Source organism: Macaca mulatta, chromosome X (genome assembly GCF_049350105.2).
Source record: "Macaca mulatta isolate MMU2019108-1 chromosome X, T2T-MMU8v2.0, whole genome shotgun sequence".
NCBI lineage: Eukaryota > Metazoa > Chordata > Mammalia > Primates > Cercopithecidae > Macaca > Macaca mulatta.
The window spans coordinates 18,031,839-18,058,901 of record NC_133426.1 but is presented as its reverse complement, the minus strand read 5'-3'; the positions used below and the strand labels follow the sequence as shown (position 1 = coordinate 18,058,901).

The following is a 27,063-nucleotide window of genomic DNA, read 5'->3' as shown; positions in this document are numbered from 1 at the left end:
TTCCTTGGTATTCTTTGAACATTTCAGACACAGCTCCTGCTTTAGGGCCTTGACTCTGGCCATTTCCCTCCTTCAGATTTCTGCTCACATGTCACCTTCTATATGAGACTTGTTTAAATTTCCCTGTTTAAAGTTGTACAACCCCTCCTTCTACATTGCTCTCTGGATTTCTCTTATTGTGCTGTTCTCTCTCTCTCTCTCTCTCTGCATAGCATTTATCATTTCTAATGTATGTGTTTTACTTTTTAAATTATGTTTATTGTCTCTCCTCACTAGCATGTAAGTGCTGTGAAGGAGGGATTTTGTTTTTTTTGCTTGTTAATATATCCCAAGAACCTCCAGTGGTGTCTGGAATATAGTAGATACTAAGTAAATATTTGTAAATGAATAAATGAAGGTTAAAGGACTAAAATTCTTGGTGAGGTCAAATAAGTAGTTGATGAAAAATAAGGAGATAGAAGTTCATGTATTAATTTGTGGTCAGAGGTAGGTACTGGGTATATTGCAGTAAACAAAGCATAAAATATGCCCCTTATGGAGCTTACTTTCTACTTGGGGAAATGTTTAATAGATCATGCTAAATAACTAAAGTATATCTTATGTTTTATACTCTTACATGCTTAGAAGAGAGGTCGACATTTTAGATAGGTTGGCCAGGAGGGTCTGAGAAGGTACCTTTTGAGTGACGATCTGAAGGAAGGAAGACAGTGAGCCATGAGGCTGCAAGAGTAGGATTATTCCCCAGGCAGAGGAGTAATGCAGAGAATGCTGAGACTGGTTTTGGATTTTGTGGGACATGGGAAGAAATAGCCTTTAAGGAGAACCATATTGTAGGTAATCAAGAAGGGAGGTTAGAAGCTGGTTGTGGTGACACGTTCCTGTAGTCCCAGCTACTTGGAAGGCTGAGGCAGGAGGATTGCTTGAGCCCAGGAGATTTGTGTCCAGCCTGGGCAACATACTGAGGAGACCCTGTCTTTTATTTAAAAAAAAAAAAAAAAAAGGCCAGACGCGGTGGCTCACACCTGTAATCCCAGCACTTTGGGAGGCCGAGGTGGGTGGATCATCTGAGGTCAGGAGTTTGAGACCAGCTCTGACATGGCAAAACCCTATCTCTACTAAAAATACAAAAATTAGCTGGACATGGTGGAACGCACCTGTAATCCCAGCTACTTGGGAGGCTGAGGCAGGAGAATTGCTTGAACCCAGGAGGTGGAGGTTGCAGTGAGCCGAGGTTGTGCCACCGCACTCCAGCCTGGGCAACACAGCGAGACTCTGTCTCAAAAAAAGAAAAAGAAAAAAAAAGGAGGTAGTTAAAAGAGCATTCTTTGTTAGCCATCTTCTAGAATAGAACCATTTTTGTCTCACCATAAAAGAAAAGAGAATTCCTTGTTTATTTTAGCTATTGCTTTTGCAAATTATATTTTTGTGTTCAGGAAGTTATTAAAGAACTGGTGATGATGACAAACCAAATTCTTTAAAAGCATTTCACGTCACATAATGACCTCCAGTTCCATCCATGTTGCTGCATTGACAGGATTTCATTTTTATGGTTAAATAATTTCCCATTGTGTATATATATCACATTTTCTTTATTCACCTGTTGATGGACTCTTGGTTTTTTTGTTTTCTTTCCAACTTTTATTTTAGGTACATGGGGTACATGTGCAGGTTTGTAATGTGGATAGATTGTGTGTTGAGGGGGTTTGGGGCACAGATTATCTTATCACCCTGGTAATAAGCATAGTACCCAATAGGTAGTTTTTTGATCCTCACCCTCCTCCTACCTTCCACCCTCAAGTAGGCCCTGTTATTTGTTGTTCACCTCTTTGTGTCCATGTGTACTCACTGTTTAGCTCCCACTTATAAGTGAGAACATGCAGCATTTGGTTTTCTGTTCCTTTAGGGTAATGGCCTCCAGCTCTCCATCTGTGTTACAGAGGACATGATCTCGTCCTTTTTTATGGCTGCATTATATTCCATGGTATATATGTACCAAATATTCTTTATGCAGCCCACCATTGATGGACATCAAGGTTGATTCCACATCTTTGCCATTGTAAATAGTGCTGTGATGAACATGCGTGAACATGTGTCTATGGTAGAACGATTTATTTTCCTTTGGGTATATACCCAGTAATGGGATTGCTGGGTCGAATGGTAGTTCTGTTTTAAGTTCTTTGAGAAATCTCCAAACTGCTTTCCTCAGTAGCTGAACTAATTTACATTCCCAGCAGCGGTGTATAAGCATTTTCTTTTCTCTGCAACCTCACCAGGATCTGCTGTTTTTTGACTTTTTAATAATGGCCATTCTGACTGGTGTGGGATGGTATCTCATTGTGGGTTCTCTTTTTTTTTTTTTTTTTGAGACAGAGTCTCATTCTGTCTCCAAGGCTGGAGTGCAGTGGCCCAATTTCGGCTCACTGCATCCTCTCCTCCCGGACTCACTGTCTCTCGGGTTCAAGAGATTCTCATGCCTCAGCCTCTCGAGTAGCTGGGACTAGCCCCCAAGCCCGGATAATTTTTTTGTATTTTTGGTAGAGACAGGGTTTCACCATGTTGACCAGGCTGGTCTTGAACTCCTGACCTCAGGTTATCCACCCACCTCAGCCTCCCAAAGTGAGGCTGATTACAGGCATGAGCCACCGCACCTGGCCATCTCATTGTGGTTTTGATTTGCATTTCTCTAATGATTAGTGATATAGAGCATTTTTTCATATGCTTGTTAGCTACTTGTACATCTTCATTTGAGAAGTTCTGTTCATGGGTGGACACTTTTGATTCCATATCTGGCTATTGTGAATAGTGTTGCAGTAAACATGGGAGTACAGATGTCTCTTCAGTACACTGATTTCCTTTCTTTTGGGTATGTACCCCCAGAAGTGAGATTGCTGGGTCATTTGGTAGTTTTATTTTTTTCTCTGCTTTCTCACCAACATTTGTTTTTTTTTGGTCTTTTTGATAATAGCCATTCTAACTGGGGCGAGATGGTATCTCATTGTGGTTTTGATTTGCATCTGTTGGCTGTTTCTGTGTCTTCTTTTGAGAAATGTCTATTCAGGTCTTTTGCCCATTTTAAAATCAGGTATTTGTTTTTGCTATTGAGTTGTTTGAGTTCCCTATATATTCTGGTTATTAATCCCTTGTGATGGATAGTTTGCCAATATTTTCTTTCTCCCTTTCTGTAGGTTGTCCTTCCCTCCCTCCCTCCCTCCCTGTCCTTCTGTCCCTCCCTCCCTCCCTTCCTGCCTGTCTTTTTTTTTTTTTTTTTTTTTTTTTTTTGTGATAGCATCTCACTTTGTTGCCCAGGCTGGAGTGCAGTGGCACCATCTTGGCTCACTGCAACGTCCACCTCCCAGGCTCAAGCAGATCCTCCTGCCTCAGCCTCCTGAGTAGCTGGGACTACAGGTGTGCACCACCACACCCAGCTAATTTTTTTTTTTTTTTCTTTTGAGATGAGTCTCGCTCTGTCACCCAGGCTGGAGTGCAGTGGCACCATCTTGGCTCACTGCAACCTCCGCCTCCTGGGTTCAAGCGATTCTCCTGCCTTAGCCTCCTGAGTAGCTGGGATTACAGGTGTGCATCACCACACCTGGCTAATTTTTGTATTTTTAGTAGAGACTGGGTTCCACCATGTTGGTCAGGCTGGTCTCAACCTCCTGACCTCGTGATCCACCCACCTCAGCCTCCCAAAGTTCTGGGATTACAAGCATGAGCCAATTTGTATACTTTTTGTAGAGACAGGGTTTTGCTGTGTTGCTCTGGTGGTCTCTAACTCCTGGGCTCCAATGATTTGCCCACCTTGGCATTCCGAAGTTCTGGGATTACAGGCGTGAGCCACCATGCCCAGCCTAGGTTATATATTTGAATCTTAAAATTAGTTCTATTGCATTGCTTATTCCAGTCTTTTAATTGTTTTGTTGCAGAAAATATACATTGCCATTTGAACTTAGTTTTCTTTGCTACAGAAAGTCTCAGTCTGTTATATGACAGTGTAAGGTCCTGGGATCCTTATGTGTGCCTTGAATGTTTTCTGCATTCTGTGAGCATCTAGCACAAGCTTGTCAACTGCTATGTTTATTTTTTGTTAAATGCAGCTCACCTCCCCACTTTTTTCTTCTCATACATAGTAACAGGCAGTTAACCTTTAGCCCTTTCATGTAACACTGCTTCTTTCTTATCAGCTATTTATCAAATACTTTGATCTTTAATCATCTACCTTTTGACTTGCCGGCTTTCAGGGTGGGGTTTTTTTAAAATTTATTTTTATTTTTAATTTTAATTTTTACTTTTTTTGAGGCAGGGTCTCACTCTGTTGCCCAGGCTGGAGTACAGTGGCAAGAACACGGCTCACCGCAGCCTGGATGACTTTCGGAGCTCAAGTGATTCTTCTGCCTCAGCCCACTAAGTAGCTGGGACTACAGGTGTGCTGCCACCATGCCCAGATAATTTTCGTATTTTTTGTAGAGACAGGGTTTCGTCTTGTTGCCCAGGCTGGTGTCAAACTCCTGAGCTCAACCAATCCACCTGTCTTGGCCTCCCAAAGTGCTGAATTAGCCCAGGGTGGTTTTTAAGAATCAAATTAAGATATGTAATTCAGCCTGGCATGGTAGCTCACACCTGTAATCCCAGCAGTTTGAGAGGCTGAGGTGGGAGGATCGCTTTAGGCCAGGAGTTCGAGACCAGCCTGGCCAACATAGCGAGGCCTCGTCTCTATAAAAATAAAATTAAAAAAAGAATATGTAATTAAAAGGACTTTGGAAGCTAATAATTAAGGAGCTGCCAGATTGTAAGAGTGTAAAGAGTAACAATGGAAAAATACAGGGTGATGAGATGTGTTTTAAGGGGGCATTTGAAAAAGAAACCAACCTACCAGATATACTTTTTAAATTGGTGCGAGAATTAGTTGAGAGCTTTTTTACTGTTTTCGGGTGATTCCTTGGTTCTTTCATTTAAAAAATTGCTTGCTGTTGGTTATTGTGCTGGACATAATAATATGAATACCTGTTTTTAATAATCTCTTAGTCTTGTAGAGGAATGAACACATTTCTGTAGTGATATTACAATTGAAGATGAAAGTGGCTTGGTTGGAACTGGGCCTAGGAGTGGACAGGGGTTGGTCAGGGAAGCATTCAAGGAAGCTAGGAGAACTGGGCTTTAACCTGAGTGAGTTGTCCAGGCAGATGCTGGGGTAGGGTGCTCCAAGGAGGTGACTCCGAGACAGACTGTCTAGGTTTAAAATCCAGCTCTGATTGGGAGGTTGTGGTTTTTAATTGAATTTTGGGTAAGTGAAAGGGATTAATCTAGGGTAGTGGTTCTCAACCTCAAGTGCACCTTAGAATTTCCCTGATAATTAAAATATTGCTGCTTCCCAGGCCCCACCATAGACCAATTCAATTAGTATCGCTAGTAGTGTGGTCACAGGTGATTCTAAAGTTCATTTAGGCAGAAAATCACCAGTCCAGGACTACTATTTTTTTGTTCTTTTTTTTTTTTTCTCTTTTAATTTGAGCAAGTGTCAGTAGAATAGGATTACTATTTCCAGTCTTTTGGCTTAGGTGACTGGATTGCTGTGATGGTGCCATTTAGTAGGATGAAAAGCAGATTGAAAGAAAATATGTTGCTTTTAACATAACACTTGGGCTTTTTAGCAGTTCTGTTAATATTTACATGCTTTAGCCTTTTTGTGACTAATACTTTTTAAAATATTGATTTCTGGATTGGGTATTGTAAATGACCCCAGACTATATGACTTTCATGTTCTTGTGTCTGTATTTTATCCTTTGAGTTTCTTTTTTTTTAAATTTTAAGTTATTCATTTTCTTTAGAATTCTTATGCTTTGGGTTTCTTTTAGGATATTATCTGATGTTGTTTCTTTTCTTTGGACTTACCACTTTTTGACACACCAGTTTACATATTTGTTAGGTTTGTCTGACTGCCTGTTGTGAAATTTCTTGTTGATTGCTTTTCCCTGTCCACAACCACTACTATTACCAGCACTAGCTCCACCAGAGCAGGGATGTTTGATTTATTTGTTCATCAATGAATCTTAAGTTCCTGCTACATAGTAGATAATACATATTTCTTGAATGAATGAATCCGGTTGGTTTTGTTTCTTTCCAGGTTCTTGACTCTGCTCTGGAGAAAATATGAGATGTTGGAGAGCAGAGTTTCAGATCTGTGAGAACTGTTGTCTTCCTGTATTAATTGATAATTAGACGTGGAGCTTAATTTTTGGTTGCTAAGGGTTGTGAGAGAATACGCAACTTTTCACTTCGAGCACATGGGTCTTAATACATCTTAACAATGAAATCTTTTTTTTTTTTTTTTTAATGTTTTGGTAGGAACCACCAAAGCCCCTACTAAATAATTTTAAAGTGGGGATGAAACTAGAAGCTATTGACAAAAAGAACCCGTATCTCATCTGTCCTGCGACCATTGGAGATGTTAAAGGGGATGAAGTTCATATCACATTCGATGGCTGGAGTGGAGCTTTTGATTACTGGTGCAAGTATGATTCTCGAGATATTTTCCCAGTTGGGTGGTGTCGCCTGACAGGAGATGTATTACAACCCCCAGGAACTAGTGGTAAGATAATAGTTAACTACATTTTCTTTTACTTTATTGAAGTTAGATGTAACTGTCGTTGGTGGCATTGTGGTTAGCATTGGTGGTACTAGGACTTCATGCCCCAACTGGTGGCAGGCAGAACAAAGCACTGTCCAGGCTAGAGAACTGGAGGTAAAGGAAAGCTATGATTAGAATTCTTGAGGTCACTGCAGCATCATAGTCTGAGCTCCAGTCCAACTGGAGAATATGGACAAAGCTAAAAGTCATATTTGGACCATTGAGGTCTTGTTGCTATAAGAAAGGGGGGTGGTACACACTCAGCTCCTTTTATAGTTGATATTCAATGAAAAATTATGCATGATATTCCATTGTTCATATCTCAAAGATATTTTTTAAAAGGTTGGGCTTAACAACTGTTATAAACATGTCTTACATGATTTTGGTCCTGTTTTTAAGTTAAATTGACACTTTGATAGCCTTAAGTTAAATCTACAGTGAAAATTTTTGACTCTGGGGAAGCCATCATAAATTAGTATGTTATTTTAGTCATGGTAATGTTTATTAGTTGTAACAGTGTTTCCTAAGCTGAGTACTATGATCTTCTAGATATTTTCTTTCAGAGAAAGAAACGTCAACATGTTGATGTTCCTTGGTGACTCTTTCAAGGGCTTAGATATGCCTAACCTGGTCTTCTATGATGGAGTAACTGCTGAGGCTTAAGTGGGGTCTAAGCATAGAACCCAATCATTGGCCTAAGTTTAATATAAACTTAGTGGGATTCAATTAGCCGGACGTGGCGGCATGTGCCTGTAATCCTAGCTACTCAGGAGGCTGAGGCAGGAGAATCACTTGAACCTGGGAGGTGGAGGTTGCAGTGAGCCGAGATCATGCCACTGCACTCCAGCCTGGGCGACAAGAACAAAACTCTGTCTCAAAAAAATAAATAAATAAAAAATAAGCTTAGTGGGATTGAATATAAACATACTTTAAAAACTTACCCTACTAAGTATATTTATTTTATGAGAAAAAAAGAAAGATAGATGAAGAAAATAAGTAGGCAAAGTGTGCAGAGGAGTGTAATGTCTAGGTAAGAGCTTGTAGCCCTATTATTCTTGCAGTGGCTATTAGGATCATCTGTAATTTGGGACTTTAACACATTCCATTATACTACAGTACTATGTACCACAGTGTCCTTTTTATTAGGTACATCTTTAACCAGTTTCCTGTTTCCATAAGTCTAGGAAGTAGATATTAATGGTTGATTTTGTAAAATTTAGTATGATATAGATCTATGTGTATATGATATTAAGATAAATAAAACATAGTCTCTACCCTCAAGAAGTTTACCTTCTAATGGAAGAGGGATGCATGGAGGCATAGACTTGTAAAAAAGAGATAGAGTATTAGCAACGCAAAAATAGAGATGTATGCTAGATGTGGAGGTGGCCCAAAGACTTCCAGTCTTGGCTGGAGGGAAAGGTGGTTGCATAAAGGAAAGCATCACAAAAGGTGCATGATGTGAGTATTAGATGAGAAGCAGGAGTTTGCCAGGCAGAATGGAGATAAAGGTAGGATGGATACATAACAAAAGTGCAAAATTCCAGTTTATCCTAAAAACTGACGAGTTCACTTTGGAACACAGTTTGGAACGTGTGGCTGAGAATGCTGTTGTCCTCCGGTATTTCTTCCCTCTTTTTTTCTTAGTATTACAGTTGGCTGCCTGACATACAGACTACATTTCCAGACTCCTGGCAGTATGGTATGGCCACGAGACTAAGTCCTGGTTGATGGAATAAAAGCATACATAGTGTGTACTTTTTCCAGAAAGTATATTATAGAGAGATGAGCATGTCCTTTCCTCTTCCTTCTTCCTGCTTTTATCCTGCTGTTACGAATGTAGTTTTGACTGGAGCTCCATCTTGGAGCATGAGATGGGGACCATATGCTAGACACTGTGCAGTGGGTGGAAAGCAGCCAGGAGCCAGAGTCCCTGAGAACTTGGTGGAGCAGAGCTTTCATACTAGCCCATATTATCTGTTTTCAGACAATTGTGAGAAATAAACTTCTGTGTTATATAAGTCGCTGTTCTTTTAGGTTTTTCTATTACTGTTAGCTGAACTCAATCCTAACTGATTCAGGGTAACTTTGGGACATCCAGGTGCACATGTTCATTGGAGCTGCACATGTACATCTGGAGCCTAAAAAAGATAGATCTTGTTGACAAAGCAGGCTTGAGAGTCACCATGTTCACTCAAACAAATATTCTTTGTGCCAAGTGGGATTATAGGTGCTTGGGATGGGAGGGTGAGCAGTTTACTTATTTTGTTGATAGCAGCAAGTGGTGGAAGTTTTGAGCGTGTTTTAATTTTGTGTATATAACAAGTAGAGTTAGAAAAGGACCAGTTCAGAACCTTGTGGGTCAACATTTAAAGCAGTAATTATTACTCTTGAATTGCCTGGGGGAGCTTGTTAAAAGGCAATGCTCGGGAACTCACATCCAGGGGTTTGAATCCCTGGGTTCGGAGTCGGGCTCAGTTGTTTCCAGTGCACATGGTTTGAGGCCTGAACTTTGAGAAGCACAAAAATAAGGAATAGGTAGTAGAAGTCAATCTAGGACACTGGAAAAAAGTATACATAAATGTAGGAGATCACTAGGTTGGTTTCCGTGGCAACAGTAGAGAAAAGATTTTAAGGAGAAAGTACTCAACATTATCAAAGGCAGTGTAAAAGTCAAGCAAGAGGAGAACTCGTTAGTGGTCTTAGTAAAACTATGGTTACTTGGCTTCTTTAAAAAGCTAGATTTAGATGGTATCTCATTGTGGTTTTGATTTGCATTTCTCTGATGGCCAGTGATGATGAGCATTTTTTCATGTGTCTGTTGGCTGTATGAATGTCTTCTTTTGAGAACTGTCTGTTCATATCCTTTGCCCACTTTTCGATGGGGTTTTTTGTTTTTTTCTTGTAAATTTGTTTGAGTTCTTTGTAGGTTCTGGATATTAGCCCTTTGTCAGATGAGTAGATTGCAAAAATTGTCTCCCATTCTGTAGGTTGCCTGTTCACTCTGATGGTAGTTTCTTTTGCTGTGCAGAAGCTCTTTAGTTTAATGAGATCCCATTTGTCAATTTTGGCTTTTGTTGCCGTTGCTTTTGGTGTTTTAGACATGAAGTCCTTGCCCATGCCTATGTCCTGAATGGTATTACCTAGGTTTTCTTCTAGGGTTTTTATGGTATTAGGTCTAACATTTAAGTCTCTAATCCATCTTGAATTAATTTTCGTATAAGGAGTAAGGAAAGGATCCAGTTTCAGCTTTCTACTTATGGCTAGCCAATTTTCCCAGCACCATTTATTAAATAGGGGATCCTTTCCCCATTTCTTGTTTTTCTGAGGTTTGTCAAAGATCAGATGGCTGTAGATGTGTGGTATTATTTCTGAGGACTCTGTTCTGTTCCATTGGTCTATATCTCTGTTTTGGTACCAGTACCATGCTGTTTTGGTTACTGTAGCCTTGTAGTATAGTTTGAAGTCAGGTAGCGTGATGCCTCCAGCTTTGTTCTTTTGACTTAGGATTGTCTTGGCGATGCAGGCTCGTTTTTGGTTCCATATGAACTTTAAAGTAGTTTTTTCCAATTCTGTGAAGAAATTCATTGGTAGCTTGATGGGGATGGCATTGAATCTATAAATTACCTTGGGCAGTATGGCCATTTTCACGATATTGATTCTTCCTATCCATGAGCATGGTATGTTCTTCCATTTGTTTGTGTCCTCTTTTATTTCACTGAGCAGTGGTTTGTAGTCTCCTTGAAGAGGTCCTTTACATCCCTAGTAAGTTGGATTCCTAGGTATTTCATTCTCTTTGAAGCAATTGTGAATGGAAGTTCATTCCTGATTTGGCTCTCTGTTTGTCTGTTACTGGTGTATAAGAATGCTTGTGATTTTTGCACATTAATTTTGTATCCTGAGACTTTGCTGAAGTTTCTTATCAGCTTAAGGAGATTTTGGGCTGAGACAATGGGGTTTTCTAAATATACAATCATGTCATCTGCAAACAGGGACAATTTGACTTCTTCTTTTCCTAACTGAATACCCTTGATTTCTTTCTCTTGCCTGATTGCCCTAGCTAGAACTTCCAACACTATGTTGAACAGGAGTGGTGAGAGAGGGCATCCCTGTCTTGTGCCAGTTTTCAAAGGGAATTTTTCCAGTTTTTGCCCATTCAGTATGATATTGGCTGTGGGTTTGTCATAAATAGCTCTTATTATTTTGAGATATGTTCCATCAATACCGAATTTATTGAGCGTTTTTAGCATGAAGGGTTGTTGAATTTTGTCAAAGGCCTTTTCTGCATCTATTGAGATAATCATGTGGTTTTTGTCTTTGGTTCTGTTTATATGCTGGATTACGTTTATTGACTTGCGTATGTTGAACCAGCCTTGCATCCCAGGGATGAAGCCCACTTGATCATGGTGGATAAACTTTTTGATGTGCTGCTGGATCCGGTTTGCCAGTATTTTATTGAGGATTTTTGCATGGATGTTCATCAGGGATATTGGTCTAAAATTCTCTTTTTTTGTTGTGTCTCTGCCAGAATTGCAATCATTAAAAAGTCAGGAAACAACAGATGCTGGAGAGGATGTGGAGAAATAGGAACACTTTTACACTGTTGGTGGGATTGTAAACTAGTTCAACCATTATGGAAAACAGTATGGTGATTCCTCAAGGATCTAGAACTAGAAGTACCATATGACCCAGCCATCCCATTACTGGGTATATACCCAAAGGGTTATAAATCATGCTGCTATAAAGACACATGCACACGTATGTTTATTGCGGCACTATTCACTATAGCAAAGACTTGGAATCAACCCATATGTCCATCAGTGACAGACTGGATTAAGAAAATGTGGCACATATACACCATGGAATACTATGCAGCCATAAAAAAGGATGTTTGTGTCCTTTGTAGGGACATGGATGCAGCTGGAAACCATCATTCTTAGCAAACTATGGCAAGAACAGAAAACCAAACACCGCATGTTCTCACTCATAGGTGGGAACTGAACAATGAGATCACTTGGACTGGGGAAGGGGAACATCACACACCGGGGCCTATCATGGGGAGGGGGGAGGAGGGAGGGGGGAGGGATTGCATTGGGAGTTATACCTGATGTAAATGAGGAGTTGATGGGTGCTGACGAGTTGATGGGTGCAGCACGCCAGCATGGCACAAGTATACATATGTAACAAACCTGCACGTTATGCACATGTACCCTAGAACTTAAAGTATAATAAAAAAAATAAAAATAAAAATAAAAACTAAAAAACATAAAGAATAAATAAATAAAAAGCTAGATTTAGAGAGTCAAGGAGTAAATAGGAAATGCACAGTGTTAAAAAAAAAAAAAGAAAAAGAAAAAGTGGCTTCCCAATACTTTGTGAGATCTGCCTTCTCTGTCTTTACCCCAGTTGACATTCACTTTGAGTGAACTTTAGAAATCGTACCTCACTTTATGTCCCTTTACCCTCTATTATATATAATTGTCTTCAATATTGAGAACCACATTAGTGTTATAATTTTTGCTTCCGCCATCAAACATAACTTAGAAAACTCAAGAGAAGGAAAGTCTGTTGTATTTATTTATATTTTTACCCTTTAAATTGTTCTTTCTTAATTCCTGATTTTCAAGATTTCCTTATATTATCATTTTCTTCCTGTTCAGAGAACTTCTTTTAACCATGCTTTTAGGGTTGGGTGGCAACAAATTCTCTGTTTTTTGAAGACAGGGTTTTGCTGTGACACCCAGGCTGGAGTGCAGTGGTGCTGTCATGGCTCACTGCAGCTTCAACTTTCCAGATGCAAGCGATTGATCCTCTTGCCTCAGCCTCCCCAGTAACTGGGACTACAGGCACGTGCTACCATGCCAGGCTAATTTTTTAAATTTTTAGTAGAGATGGGGTCTCACTGTGTTGTCCAGGCTGGTCTTAAACTGTTGGACTCAAGTGATTCTCCCTCTTCAGCCTCTCAAAGTGTTGGGATTATAGGCATGGGCCACCACACCCAGCCCTCTTCTTCATTCTTTAGGGATAGTTGCTGGATATAGAATTCTAGGTTGGTAATTCTTTTCATTTTTTTTCTTTTCTTTTCTTTTTTTTTTTTTTTTGAGACTGAGTCTTGCTCTGTCACCAGGCTGGAGAGCAGTGGTGTGATCTCGGCTCACTGCAACCTCCGCCTCCTGGGTTCAAGTCATTCTCCTGCCTCAACCTCCCGAGTAGCTGGGACTACAGGCGCCCACCATCACGCCCAGTTAATTTTTATAATTTTAGTAAGGACTGGGTTTCACCATATTGGTCAGGCTGCTCTCGAACTCCTGACCTCAGGTGAACCATCCGCCTCGGCCTCCCAAAGTGCTAAGATTACAGGTGTGAGCCACCGTGCCTGGTCAATAATTCTTTTCTTTTCGCACTTGAAAAGTATTCTGCAACTTCTGTCTGGCTTCTATGGTTTCTGATGAGAAATTTACTGTTATTCAGATTATTTTTCCTTACAGCCTTCATATAATTATGGATTTGTTTTTTCTTGTAGTTCTTTCAATTTTGCTTTCTGCTTTATCTATTTTGTGGCTATATTACCAAATGTGTACCAATTTTGAATTGTTATAACTTCCTGGTGGACTGAACCTTCCACAGTAACCTGATTTATTTATGGTTTTTCTCCTGGTGCCGGGGAAACCAACCTAATGATTTTTTTTTTTTTTTTTTTGAGACGGAGTCTTGCTCCGTTGCCCAGGCTGGAGTGCAGTGGTGTGAACTTGGCTCGCTGCAACCTCTGTCTCCTGGGTTCAATAGATTTTCCTGCCTCAGCCTTCTGAGTAGCTGGGATTATAGGCACCTGCCACAACACCTGGCTAATTTTTATATTTTTATTAAAGACAGGATTTCCCCATGTTGGCCAGGCTGGTCTTGAACTCCTGACCTCAGGTGATTTACCCGCCTTGGCCTCCCAGAGTGCTGGGATTACCGGCGTGAGCCACCATACCTGGCTGATCTCCTTTTTTTAACCTTTACGTCTACTTTATCTGATGACCAGATTTTGTGTGAATGATGTTCTTGTTACCTTTTTCTGACTAATGCTCAAACTTGTTTTTTTTTTTTTTTTTGAGACAGGGTCTCACTTTGTCACCCAGGCTGGAGTGCAGTGGCGTGATCTCGGCTTAGTAAAGCCTTGACTTTCTGGGCTCAAGTGATCCTCCTGTCTCAGCTCTCCAAGTAGCTGGGACTACAGGTGCGCACCACCTCACCTGGCTAATTTTTGTATTTTTAGTAGAGACCGGGTTTCACCACGTTACCAAAGCTGGTCTCGACCTCCTAGACACAAGCAGTCTGCCTGCCTCGGTCTCCCAAAGTGCTGGGATTACGCGCATGAGCCACCACGCCTGGCCAAGAAGTTGCCATACTATTTTCCATAATGGCTGTACTAATTTACATTCCCACCAACGGTGTATAAGAGTTCCCTTTTCTGGCTAGGCATAGTGGCTCACCCTCTAATCTCTACACTTTGGGAGGCTGAGTTGGGAGGATTGTTTGAAGCCAGGAGTTTGAGACCAGCCTGGGCAACACAGTGAGACTCTGTCTCTACAAAAAAATAAAAAAGTAAACTGGGCATGGTGATACGAGCCTATAGTCCTAGCTGCTGGCGAGGCTGAGGTGGGAGGATTGCTTGAGCCCTGGGCCTCATTAGCCCAGTGAGCTATATTCATGTCACTGCACTATAGCCTGGGCAACAGAGCAAGACCTTGTCTCTATTTAAAAAAAAAAAAAAAGAAAAAATAAAAGAGTTACCTTTTCTCTGCGTCCTAGCTAGCATCTATTGTTTTTTTTTTTTTTGTCTTTTTAATAGTAGCCATTTTTACTGGAATAAGATGACAACTCATTGTGGTTTTGATTTCCATTTCCCTGATGATTAGTGATGTTGAGCATTTTTTCATACACTTGTTGGCCATTTGTATGTATTGTTTTGAGAAATGTCTATTCAGATCCTTTGTCCACTTTTTTTTTTGAGATGGAGTCTCACTCTGTTGCTCAGGCTGGAGTGCAGTGGCACGATCTTAGCTCACTGCAACCTCTGCCTCCCAGGTTCAAGCAATTCTCCTGCCTCAGCCTCTTGAGTAGCCGGTACTACAAGTGCGTGCCACCATGGCTGGCTATTTTTTTTTTTTTTTTTTTGTATTTTTAGTAGAGATGGGGTTTCACCATATTAGCCAGTATGGTCTCTGTCTCCTGACCTTGTGATCCGCCCACCTTGGCCTCCCCAAGTGCTGGGAATACAGGCTTTGCCCAGCCCCTTTGCCCACTTTTTAATTAAGGGATTATTAGTTTTTTCTTGCTGTTGAGTTCCTTGTATGTTCTGGTTATTAGTCCCTTGTGGGATAAATAGTTTACAAATATTTTCTCCTATTCAAGAGGTTGTCTTCACTCCGTTGATTGTTTCCTTTGCAGTGTATATGCTTTTTAATTTTATGTAGTCCCACTTGTCTGTTTTTGTTTTTGTGGCCTGTGCTTTTGAGGTCTAGCCATAAAATCTTTGCTTAGACCAATGTCCTGAACTGTTTCTCCTATGTTTTCTTCTTTTGTAGTTTCGGGTCTTATGTTCAAGTCTTTAATGCATTTTGAGTTGATTTTTGTATATGGTGAGAGAGGGGTCTAGGGGTCTAGTTTCTTTTGTTTTTTTGTGAGACACAGTCTCACTCTGTTGCCTAGGCTGGAGTGCAGTGCAGTGAGTGCAGTCTTGGTGCACTGCAACCTCCGCCTCCTGGGTTCAAGCAGTTCTCCTGCTTCAGCCTCCCGAGCAGCTGGGATTACAGGCGCCCGCCACCACACCCATCAGTTAGATACGGGGTTTCCCCATGTTGGCCAGGCTGGTCTTGAACTCCTGACCTCGGGTGATCTGCCTGCCTTGGCCTCCCAAAGTGTTGGGATTACAGGCATGAGCCACCACGCCTGGCCTAGTTTCATTTTTTATATATGGATATCCAGTTTTCCTAGCACTGTTTATTGAAAAGGGTGTCCGTTTCTCAATGTACATTCTTGGTGCTTTTGCCAAAAATCAGTTAGCTGTAAATAGATGGGCTTATTTCTGGGTTTTCTGTTTTGTAGGTCAATGTATTTGTTTTTATACTAATACCATGCTGTTTTGGTTACTATAGCTTTGCAATATATTTTGAAGTCAGGTGGTGTGATACTTCTCTTTTTTTTGCTCAGGATTACTTTGGCTATATGGACTCTATTTGGTTTCATACAAAATTTAGGATTGTTTTTTCTATTTCTGTGAAGAGTGACATTGGTATTTTGATAAAGATTGCATTGAATCTGTAGCTTGTTTTGGGTAGTGTGGTCATTTTAACAATATTAATTATTCTGATCCATAAACATGGAATGTCTTTCCATTTGTTCATGTCCTCATTAATTTTTTTCATCAGCGTTTTGTAGTTTTTCTTGTAGAGATATTTCACCTCCTTGGTAAAAATTTCTTCCTGTTTTCTTTCTTCTTCTCTCTTTTTTTTTTTTTTTTGAGACTGGTTCTTGCTCTCTTGCCTGGGGTGGAGTGCAGTGGCGTGATCACAGCTCACTGTAGCTTCCACCTCCTGGGCTCAAGGAATCCTCCTGCCTCAGCCTCCTGAGTAGCTGGGACTACAGGCATGTGCCACCTTGCCCAGATAATTAAAAAAAAAATTTTTTTTTGGTAGTGACAGGGTCTCACTGTGTTGCCCAGGCTCCTGGACTCAAGTGATCCTGCTGCCTTAGTCTCCCAAAGTGTTGGGATTACAGGTGTGAGCTACCACACCCAGTGTTTTATTTCTTATGTGGTTATTATACATGGAATTTTCTTAATTTCTTTTTCAGCTATTTCGTTATTGGTGTATAGAAACACTACTGATTTTTGTATGTTGATTTTGTATCCTGCAACTGTACTGAATTTGTTTATTAGATCTAAGAATTTTTTGGTGGAGTCCTTAGGTTTTTCTAAATACAAGATCATGTCACCTGCAAAGAGGGACAATTTAATGGTTAGAAAGTCGTGTGAGGAAGTAGCCACTTGAGCCAAAGCCAGCCTACGAGGCACAATCTGCCTTCCTTTTTTCCATTTAGATTCCTTTTATTTCTCCCTAATTGCTCTGGCTAGGACTTCCAATACTATGTTGAATAGGAGTGCTGAAAGTGGGCATTCTTGACTTGTTGCAGTTCTTAGAGGAAAGGCTTTCAGCTTTTGTTCAGAATGATGTTAGCTGTGCCTTTGTCATATATAGCTTGTGTTATGTTGAGGAGTGTTCCTTCTGTGCCTAGTTTGTTGAGAGTTTTTAATCATGAAGGACATTGGATTTTATCAAATGCTTTTTCTGCATCTATTGAGATGACCATATGGTTTTTGTCCTTCATACTTTTGATATGATGTATCACATTTATTTGTGTATGTTGAACTTATCCTTGCATCCTTGGGACAAATCCTACTTGATCATGGTGTATTATGTTTGGATTCAATTTACTAGTATTTTGTTGAGGATTTTTGCATCTATGTTCATAGGGAAATTGGCCTGTAGTTTTCTTTTTTTTCCTCGTGTCCTTGTCTGGTTTTGGTATTAGGGTAATGCTGGCCTTGTAGAATGAGTTAAGGAGAATTCTCACCTCTTCAAGTTTTTGAAATAATTTGAGGAGAATTGGTGTTAGTTCTTTATAAATACGGTAGAATTTAGCAGTGAAGCCATCTGATCCCAACATCCCTAAGATTGTTGGGAGACTTTTTATTACTGATTCAGTCTCATTGCTTATTAATTGGTCTGTCAGGGTTTTCTGTTTCTTCCTTATTCAGTCTTGATAGGTTCTGTGTGTCCAGGAATTTATGCATTTCCTCTAGGGTTTCCAATTTGTTAGTGTATAGTTGTTCATAATAGTCTCTGATGATCTTTTGTATTTCTGTGGTTTTTGTTGTGATGTCTCTTTTCTTTTGGGTAGTTTTCAGCTATTTTGTTAAATAGGTTTTCTCTGCCTTTGGCCTTCTTTTCATCTTTTGAAACATCCAAAATTTGTATATTTGTTTGCTTTATGGTGTCTCATATGTCATGTAGGCTTTCTTTATTCTTTCTTTCTTTTTTTTTTTTTTTTTTTGTCTGATGGGGGCTATTTCAAAGGACCTATCTTCCAGTTCTGAGCTTCTTTTTTTCTGCTTGCTCTAATCTATTGTGAAGCTCTCAAAGGAATTTTTTATTTAATGCATTGAATTCTTCATATCTAGGGTGTCTCTTTGGTTCTTTTTTATGGTATCTATTTCTCTGGTGAATTTCTCATTCACATCCTGAATTGTTTTTCTTATTTCTTTGTATTATTTATCTGTGTTCTCTTGTATCTCACTGAGCTTCTTTAATATCATTATTTTGAATTATTTTTCAACTATTTCTTTTTCATTGGAATCTGTTGCTGGAAAATTATTGTGTTCCTTTGGAGGTGTCACATTTCCTTTTTTTTTCATATTTCTTGGGTCTTTACATTGATGTCTGCACATCTAGCATAATAGTTGCTGCTTCTAATTTTTTGGACTGACTTTTGTAGGGGAAATCTTTTATTATTATTATTATTATTATTATACTTTAAGTTCTAGGGTACATGTGCACAACGTGCAGGTTTGTTACATATGTATACATGTGCCATGTTGGTGTGCTGCACCCATCAACTCATCATTTACATTAGGTATATCTCCTAATGCTATCCCTCCCCCTTCCCCACAATAGGCCCCGGTGTGTGATGTTCCCTGTAGGGGAAATCTTTTTTTGGAAGATGTTTATGTGTTGTTGGTTAAATAGGATACTTTAGCTTTGATTCTGAGTGCATGAAGTAGTGAAGTTTCTCTAGGAGTTATTTGGCTGTAAGCAGTGTCATTAGTGTTTGTAATTTCCTCAGTGGCTTAGGCTGCTGTTGTTGGTTGAGGCTGTGGTGAGGTTTTGCTGTGGATGAGGACACCAGGTGGGCCAGTCCTCAGGCCCCAGCGATGACAGTAGAGGGCCGAGCATGCCTGTTCTTGGGCCCCTGGTCATCTGGTCCAAACCGGCTGATATTTGGGCTTGCAGGTGACTTGATAGGATGTCAGCAGTGGCAATGCTGCAAGGTCCTTGGTTCTCTGGGTGGTGTGTGTGGTGTAGGTGATGGCGCTAATGGTGACAGGACAACTTTTGGGCCCCAAAGCAGCATGTGTTCGGGTTAACAGTGCCTGCAACAGGCTGGGTGAGCCAGTCCTCAGGCCCCCAGTGGGTATGTGCCAGTGGATGCTGGCTGAGGTGACAGTAGCAGGCTGGCTGGCCCCATCCTCAGGCCTCCAGGAGGAGTGCATAGCAGTGATGGTCAGGGCGGGTCAGTCCCCAGGCTCCCGGGAGGTATACTTGGGCAATGAGAGAGCAGTGCCAGCAGGCCATGCCTCAGGTCCCTGGTGGTGTATTTGGGCACTGGCTGTGGTGGGCAGGGTGGGGCAATACCCTGGACCCCCGGTGCAGTGCTTGGGTGGCAGCAGCAGTGGTGGGCAGGCAGAGCCTGTCCTCAGGGTGTGTGCAAGTGTGCCTCCGTACTGCTGCTTGGGAGAGCTGCAGCCACAGACAGGCAGTTCTCAGGCCCTGGTGGGAGCATGTGCTTTAGCCCCTGGTGGCGGCGGCTGTGGTAACAGCAGGGAAAACCAGTGTGCAAGTACACAGAGGTGGCCTTGCTGCTGGGGGTGAGGGGTAATTGCTAGGGGTGCACACTTAGGCCCCTAGTGGCAGCTGCTGTGGACAGTGTTAGAGTCTGTTCTCAGAGTCTGTGTGAAGGAGCCCTGCTACTGTGGAGGGAGTAAGGTTGCTCTCAGTAGTAGTCCTCCCAGGCAGGTGGTTCTTAGGCTTTAGGGAGCATGTGCTTTGGCTCCCTTTGTTTTGGGTGGGGGTGGACAGCCTCTCCAGTATGCTGCACCATTTGTTCCCCAGGGTGCAGGACACTGTGTATGGTAGAGTGCTGGGGACCTTGCCACTTCGCTGGGTCTAACGGTTGTTGCACCACTGCAGCCCTCTGGGTGGATGTTGGGAGATGTTGGTGGGGCTCTAGGGATGTGGACATGTAGGGGTTGTTGGGCTCCAGGGCAGGATGCAGTGTGGTGGGGGCTGAGATCTCAGAATGGCACTGTGCTACAGTTGCTTAGGACTTGGGACGTGGGCTCACTTTCTGGAGCAATGATGTTGCGTGATCTCTAAGCAGGTCCTTACGCTGTTCTCAAGGCCTGTGATGGGTTTTTCTGTGGCTAGGGCTGGCGGAGTCCATGGTGGGAATATTGGCCACTGGGGATCTCTCACTTACCCTTTCCCCTCACTGAAGATCCTCTTCGGGCTCTCAGCCAGTCTTGACCAAACTGGCCGTCTTGCGTCCCTCTCTTTTCATGCCTCAGGTGTTTCCTCTTACTTCTTGTTAGATTCCAGTGTTCCTTCTTAGATGCTCAGTTTGAAGATTATATGCTTAATATTTTGGTTCTTCTTTCTGGAGGAGAGGAATATTGGAAGCCTCCAGTCAGCCATCTTGAAGTGATTTACCTATTGCATGTTTTAATTGTATCTTAAAAAAATCTCATGGGCTGTTACTATTATTACTTACATAGTCAATGTTTGTTGAGATTTACCCACATATTTAGCATGTTCTTTGCTCTTTATTTATTCTTGATGTCTCAAACCTTTCATCTGGGATTACTTTTCTTCTTTCTGAGGTAGATCCTTCAGAATTTCCTTTACTGAAGGTCTGCTAGTTGCATTCTGTCTTGGTTTCTGTTCATTTGAATATGTCATTATTTCAGCTTTGTCCTCAAAAGACACTTTCTGTGATGGTAAAATACCAGGTTGACAGCCATTGTCCTTCAGCACAATGAAGACATTCTTTTGACTTTTGGTTTCCATTATTGCTGTTGAAAATATAGCTGTCAGTATTTCTCCTCTGACTGTAATCTGTCATTTTAAAATCTAGCTACTTTAATCTTTTCATGTCATCTTTGGTGTTTTACAGTGTTACCTTGGTAGTTCTGTTTGTAGGTTTTGTCGAATCTTGATGTCTTGGCAAAACCATGCATATATAAATACACTGTTCACCAATGAGATCACTTGGACTCGGGAAGGGGAACATCACACACCAGGGCCTATCATGGGGAGGGGGGAGGGGGGAGGGATTGCATTGGGAGTTATACCTGATGTAAATGACGAGTTGATGGGTGCTGACGAGTTGATGGGTGCAGCACACTAACATGGCACAAGTATACATATGTAACAAACTGCACATTATGCACATGTACCCTAGAACTTAAAGTATAATAATAAAAAATAAATAAATAAATAAAAACACACTGTTCACTTTCATGGTGAGAAATTAAGGATTTCAGATGGCACAAGTAATTCAAGGTTGTAAAGCAGTTTTCTTGATAGCCTTTTGAATATTGAGTACAAATAGTTCAAACCATGTTAAAGTAGAATTTGGAAGCAGTTAAGAGTAGAAACAAATGTGTGCCCACTGCTGCCACAATCTGTTTTATAAATATTTCCAGAAGTCCCCGGAAGAACTTTGGGATTCTGGGGAAAGTATGGTTAAAAACTTGTAGTTGGCATTCACCCAAAGATAATGCATGTGTGATTCATTTTGCTTTTTTTCAGGCATCGCTTATTAATTATGGATAGGTTAATAGTAGTTAGTACTGTACTTAGACAAAGTGAAATACTCTTTTTGCATAGGGAAAACATTTAGGCAATACACCATTTATTTAGATGTCAGCTGTAAAATAAAAGTATGGTTTTTTAGATATAATATGTATATTCTTGAAAGCAAAATATTTTTCTAATTATTTTTCATTCTAATTTTTAATGTAACAGTTTTCTTCTAATAGAAAAAGTAAATGCTCAAAGCAAAATATTGGGAAAAGGTTTTGGATACAACTATGGCAAGCAGTGTGGTATTTGGCTTCATTCTACTTTTCTTTTCTCTTACATTACACATGTAACTTTAGAAAACACACACATACATGTTCAAATCAGTGGAGAAATGTTGAAATAAGCTATGGTATAGTTCTTTAGAATAATTATAGAATAATTTAGAATGAGAGTGTTTCTACTTATACTAAGGAAAGCTCTCTAAGATATATTAAGTGAAAAAAGTAAGTCCCCTCAAATATATACAGTGTAATACTGTTATGTCAAAACAAAATAAATATGTATTTCTATATGTACCTTTAGAAATATGTGTGTAAATATGTAAAAAAAATCTGGAAGGCTATATATCAGATCTGTAATACTGATTATTTCTGCGAAGGATGTTGAATGGTAAAGGAAGTGGTAATGGGATCTTGCTTTTATCTGTGGCTTAAAAAAAAAGAATATATTTGTATATAGCATTTGTGCTTTAAAGTAAATAAAATGACAATTTTAGTTTGAAAAGGGGTTATTGTGTATATTATTTCTTGCCTATTTTTTCCATAATCTGTTGTGACTGTATTCCCATGTAAAATATCTCTATAAATTGAATTTTATGTGTGCACTGCATTCCATTGTATGGCTGTTCCATAATTTACTTAACCTAATCTCTGTTTTGTTAAGCATTTAGAATATTTCCAGATTTGTTATTAAACTAGATGATATGATGAATACTTTTATGTATATATCTTTGTATACCTCTCTGTTTCCATAGATAACTTTGCTAGGTTAAGGGGTATGTTTTTAAGGCTGACAAGTGGTCTTTTAGAAAGGTATACCCATTTCCGCCAACCTCAGAAGTGTTTTTTTACTACTCTGGCCAACCTTGGGAATTATTTTTCTTGTTATTTTTTGCTAACTAAAAAAATATTTGTTTTCCAAAATTTCATTTATTAGATTACTAGTGAGATTGAATCTTTTTCTTTCCATGTTTTTTGGTCATTAATATTCCTTTATAGTTTGCCTGCTAATCACGTTTTCCCATTTTTCTCTTAGCATGCTTTTTTTTAACTGATTTGAGTGCTTCATTTATTGCTCATATCAACCCTGTGTCATAAAAGTAAAAAATTTTTTCCAGTAGTTTGCTTTTTAATGTTAAAGTTTTTTTAACTTAGAGAAATATTATTTATTGACTTGAATATTAAATACTTTAAATGCCTTAGAGTTAAATAATTTCAGAAGGCACACATAATATTAAATTAATTGAATTTCATAAATTAAAAAAATCTATTTTTATTTTGAATTTTTCTTTTTAAACACATCATTCAAATGACAATACTTTGAATATTTCTGAAAAACACTGGAAACGTTTGCTCTCAACCTTTATATAACAGCTTTTCCAAAATATTTTAAGGGTTGTAGCATTTAAAACCTTATAATTAATAACTAAAGAAATACAGTTGCATAGTTTCTTTAAAAATGTAACGAGGCATCGATGAATGCTCCTTGATATGACTTTACATTAAATAAATGTTTATTTAAGCTTTACTGGTTTCCTTTTCAAGGATAGTAATAAAGTTTAATTTACTTTAAAACTTTTTCTAACAATTTTTAAAAACTGTGTAAATACTTCTGTGATCAGAAACAGCAAAAATTTGCATTAGGCTTATTAATGGTAGAAAAAAATCACTGAGAAACTTACTTGGATAGAAAATTCAGCAAGCTGTATGGCTTTTTCCCTCTTGTTTATTTAGGTTTTCTTTTCTTAGCTCTTGTTATGACCCTACAATCTTTCAAAGCCCTTAGCTTCTGGTTGGTGCTGTCACAGCTCATCAGATTTACTCGTGAGACCCGTGCAGAGTGTCTGGTGAAAAAGAGGAAAGGAACATATGTGCTGCTGTGTCCTTGGCAACTTGCAGAAGAAGGCTGAATGACGTAAATGAAAACGAGGCCCATTGTAGATTTTCTTCTTGCAAGTTTATTTGATCTTGCCGTTTTCTGTTTTCATCTTGCTCCCCGCTCTTCTGTATCTTATATTTTAGTTCTCTCTAAAAAATGATAGAAATTTAGGAATTCCCTGTAAGCTACCGTTTTTTCCCTATATTGCCATCCCTGTGTCTCCAGTGCATATATACTTATAGGAGTTTATAGCCAGTCATTTCATTAAAGTCCAAATATTTAATACATGAAAGAGCAAGACAGGATAATCCAGCAACTTAGAATCAAAACTAGGACTACCCTGTTTTGAAGGCTATGTGAAAATTTTTTAAAAAAATCTTTTATTTTTCCTGTCTTTTTTGGGGAAAGTTTGTAAACCCATTACTATTTTGTCTCTATAATTTTATTTATTAATAAATAAATACAGATTATTAGTCTTTTGAAAAACTAAGAAGTAGAAGATTCTTTTAAAAGTTTGCCCCCAGTATTGTTTTCATTATTATGGGATGTTCAAAGTTTTTAACTTTAGCTTCAGATTTATGTATCATTGATTGTAACTTAATGACCTACTCTGGTCTGAAGTGTCATCTTGTAGCCTAATTCTTTAAGCAATTGTGACCTTACAGACTAGGAAGGAGGGCAAGCAGCAAACTTCCAGATGCTGAGTATAAGGTTGCAGGATCCCAAGGGTATAGAGGAATTCTTCTGGTCCAAAGGGAACCGTGGAGGAGGGGAAAACCTAGAATCAGGAAGGTGTAGCCAAGCATTCCTGTCCTGTGGCACTGTAGGCTTCCAGTGACCACCTTAACTGTTTTCTTGATAAAACCTTTCCGTTTATTGGGTCTTCTGTCCCCCTACATCTCACGGAAACAGCTTAATTTAGAATTGGAACTCAATGGTAACATTGCATTTCCTTCACAACTTACTTAAATAGACCTTAAAGGTAATTAATTATTTTGGGGAGTGTTAGCTGCTTCTTTGAATGCTGGTTTATTTTATGGGCAAGTATGTGTGTGGTTTAGTTTTTTCTTAATTAAAACTTTAAGGGAGTGGGTTTTAAAAATCTAAACGTTTGATCTTTAAAAAAAAATGTAACTGGTCACTTTAGTAGTTTTTTTTTTTTTTCTATTTTGAAAAACTCTAATGTTTTCCTTCTTAACTGTTTTAAAGTTTGTCTTTTGGGAAATTTTTCGTTGAGCAAACAAGAAATAGGTCTACTACTTTCCACACTCCCACCCCATTCTCATTTTTAAGAAAACAAAACTAGAAATTGTGGCTGCTTCTTGCTCTTTGTTCAGGTATGTGCAGAGAGGAGTATGTGGTTTCTGTAGCTTGTGTTTCATCTCTCTAAATTTTAAAATTAAGATTTTATAGCTTTTAATGCATGTATTCGCCAACTTTCCCCCTGTTTTTGTAGGACTGTGTATGTTCAGTTAAAGCCACATAAAGCAGCACTTTTCATTTTTCTGTGTAACAGTAGGTCAGAAGTGGCAGAGGTGCATATAACTAAGGTTGTAAAAAGTTCGAGGTTTGTCAGTCCCACTAGAAGGCTTCTGAATAAACACGATTATTTACGTAGATTTTTGCCCTTAATGTAATTTATAATAAAATACGGACTAATATACTGAGTATATTCAGTACTCTTGTTTGGTATAAATGAAATGGTTAGAAATGCTGTCAACCTAAATGACTCAAAAGCTATGAAATTTAATACAGCTGATACTTTCTTTTTCATATGAACAGCTTGGAACAAATGTTTTGCTTGTGCAAATGAGATGGCTATTATGATGCAAAGAAGTATCTTGGAAAAAAATTTTCCTTTTTCTGTTTTAAGTATTCCAGCTAAATACTGCAACAATTGCAAGCAGAGTCTGGAGATTTTTCTTTCTTGCTTCTGTTCTATGATATATTTTAGTAAGTTCTCTTGAGACTATTAAAATGTCTTGGTTTTTAGGACATGTGATCAGGTAGGGATAACTTTATCTATAGATGCAATGGGTTAGCAGTTAGATTTTGTGTGTCTTCTTATTTCTTTCCAGTTTCTCTGACCCAGGGTAACCTTTGGAAGGACCTTTGGTTCTTCTCTGAAGGCAGGAGTGAAGAAAGTTTGAGCAGGTGACTGATGATCACTGTCTCTACAGTCCACAGACAATATGTATTATGCGAATTACTTTAGCAGTCCCCTTAGTCCCCTCCTCCCACTCCTCCCCCCTTAAACCAACAAATGCAAATAGCTTCATCCCCATTTGCTAGAAATTCAGGCTTGCTCAGGCAACATGGGCTTTGTTGTTGACTTGCTTTCTCCAGAAAGGCAATTTTATTCCTGGTAAGGAGCAAGGCTATCTTATCATTTGGAACCTAAATCACCTTAATGGTAAAAACAGCAGCAACTTGTTTCTCTGGAATATTGATAAAGGTAGGAATTACTGCAAAAGTTTTTTTATATTGTAATTGAAGTGTGGTTAAAGAAATTCATTGTCTGCTTTGTTAGCTTTTGTATACTAAATATCTTGGTAATTTTGGTTATCTCAAAGACGTCCTCTGTTTGATTCTAAATATTACTTATTGAAATTGTTGGCACTATTATTTGAATAGTCACTTCTAAAAACTGTTTTATAGTACAGGGAAAAGTAAGTCTTTGGTTATTTCTACCATAAAAATTTTTTTTTCTTTTTAAAAAGAATAGTCCTATTGTAAGTCAAGTTTGATCATTTAAATCACCAGTTTGTAATGACACTGTTGTTGTTTTATTAAAAATAGTTTTTAGGGATATGACAGTAAATGCTTTTTTACTGGTATTACCTGAGATTTATTAAAAGTTTTTTTATGATACAGAAATGTGAATAACATTTTACTAATTAAATATATTAATATGTTTGATGTGTTTTTTGGAAATTGTAGCAGTGACAACCAAGATTTTTTTTTAACAATAGCATAATGGAAGTTACTCAAGAAATAATTTAGGAAGAAACAAGGTACCTATGGTTTAAAAATTGAGTGACTTTTAAAAGCTCATGTTGCTAGATGAATTATGAATTGACCTAAAAGAACTGAAGTTGCTTCTTTTTGTGTGAACTTTCTTCTGAAAATATTAAAAGCTATGGAGATTATCATATTTTTAATAATGTCATTGTGACCAAAATCTTGGGTTCTTTTGAAGTAAGCACATGTGAGTAGCAATTGTGAAATAAAATAGTCTTCATGAGAAGCATCCCCCATGAGGCTGAAAGGGGGAGTAGTTTACAAATAGTGTCAGTGGTTGATTGGCAAGTAGAAAACAAACATGTTTTAAAAACAAGATTCTTAGAGCCTTTCTAAATTCTAATTGTGATTTCTAGCTTGTTCTTGCATTTTTATGATTTTCTTTCTAGTCTGAATACTTATGGGGATATAATTATATAACAGGGCAGGGAAACGATATAAATTTTACTAAATTAGATTGTCTTATTTTAATTTAGCATATATGCCAACTTAAAATGGCATTGTCACTTAGGTATGGAGGTAGAGAACAACTTTAGCTGGGCTTTTGTGTCTTAAACAAGATACAGGTTAAAGAGCTATCCTTTAATGTCTCGTGTTTGGGAAATTTTTCCCAGTAACATTGCAAGTTGCCAG

General features: G+C 39.0%; 1 protein-coding gene across 3 annotated transcripts in view; it reads left to right on the top strand.

The window, feature by feature from the left end:
* Positions 1 to 27,063, top strand: part of SCML2 (Scm polycomb group protein like 2) — a 117,444-nt gene that overhangs the window by 37,910 nt on the left and 52,471 nt on the right. For all 3 annotated transcript variants that reach the window (XM_077987449.1, XM_015126944.3, NM_001261359.1), the window contains 1 exon segment: positions 6,343 to 6,586. In XM_077987449.1, the coding sequence (XP_077843575.1) occupies positions 6,343 to 6,586 (244 nt within the window).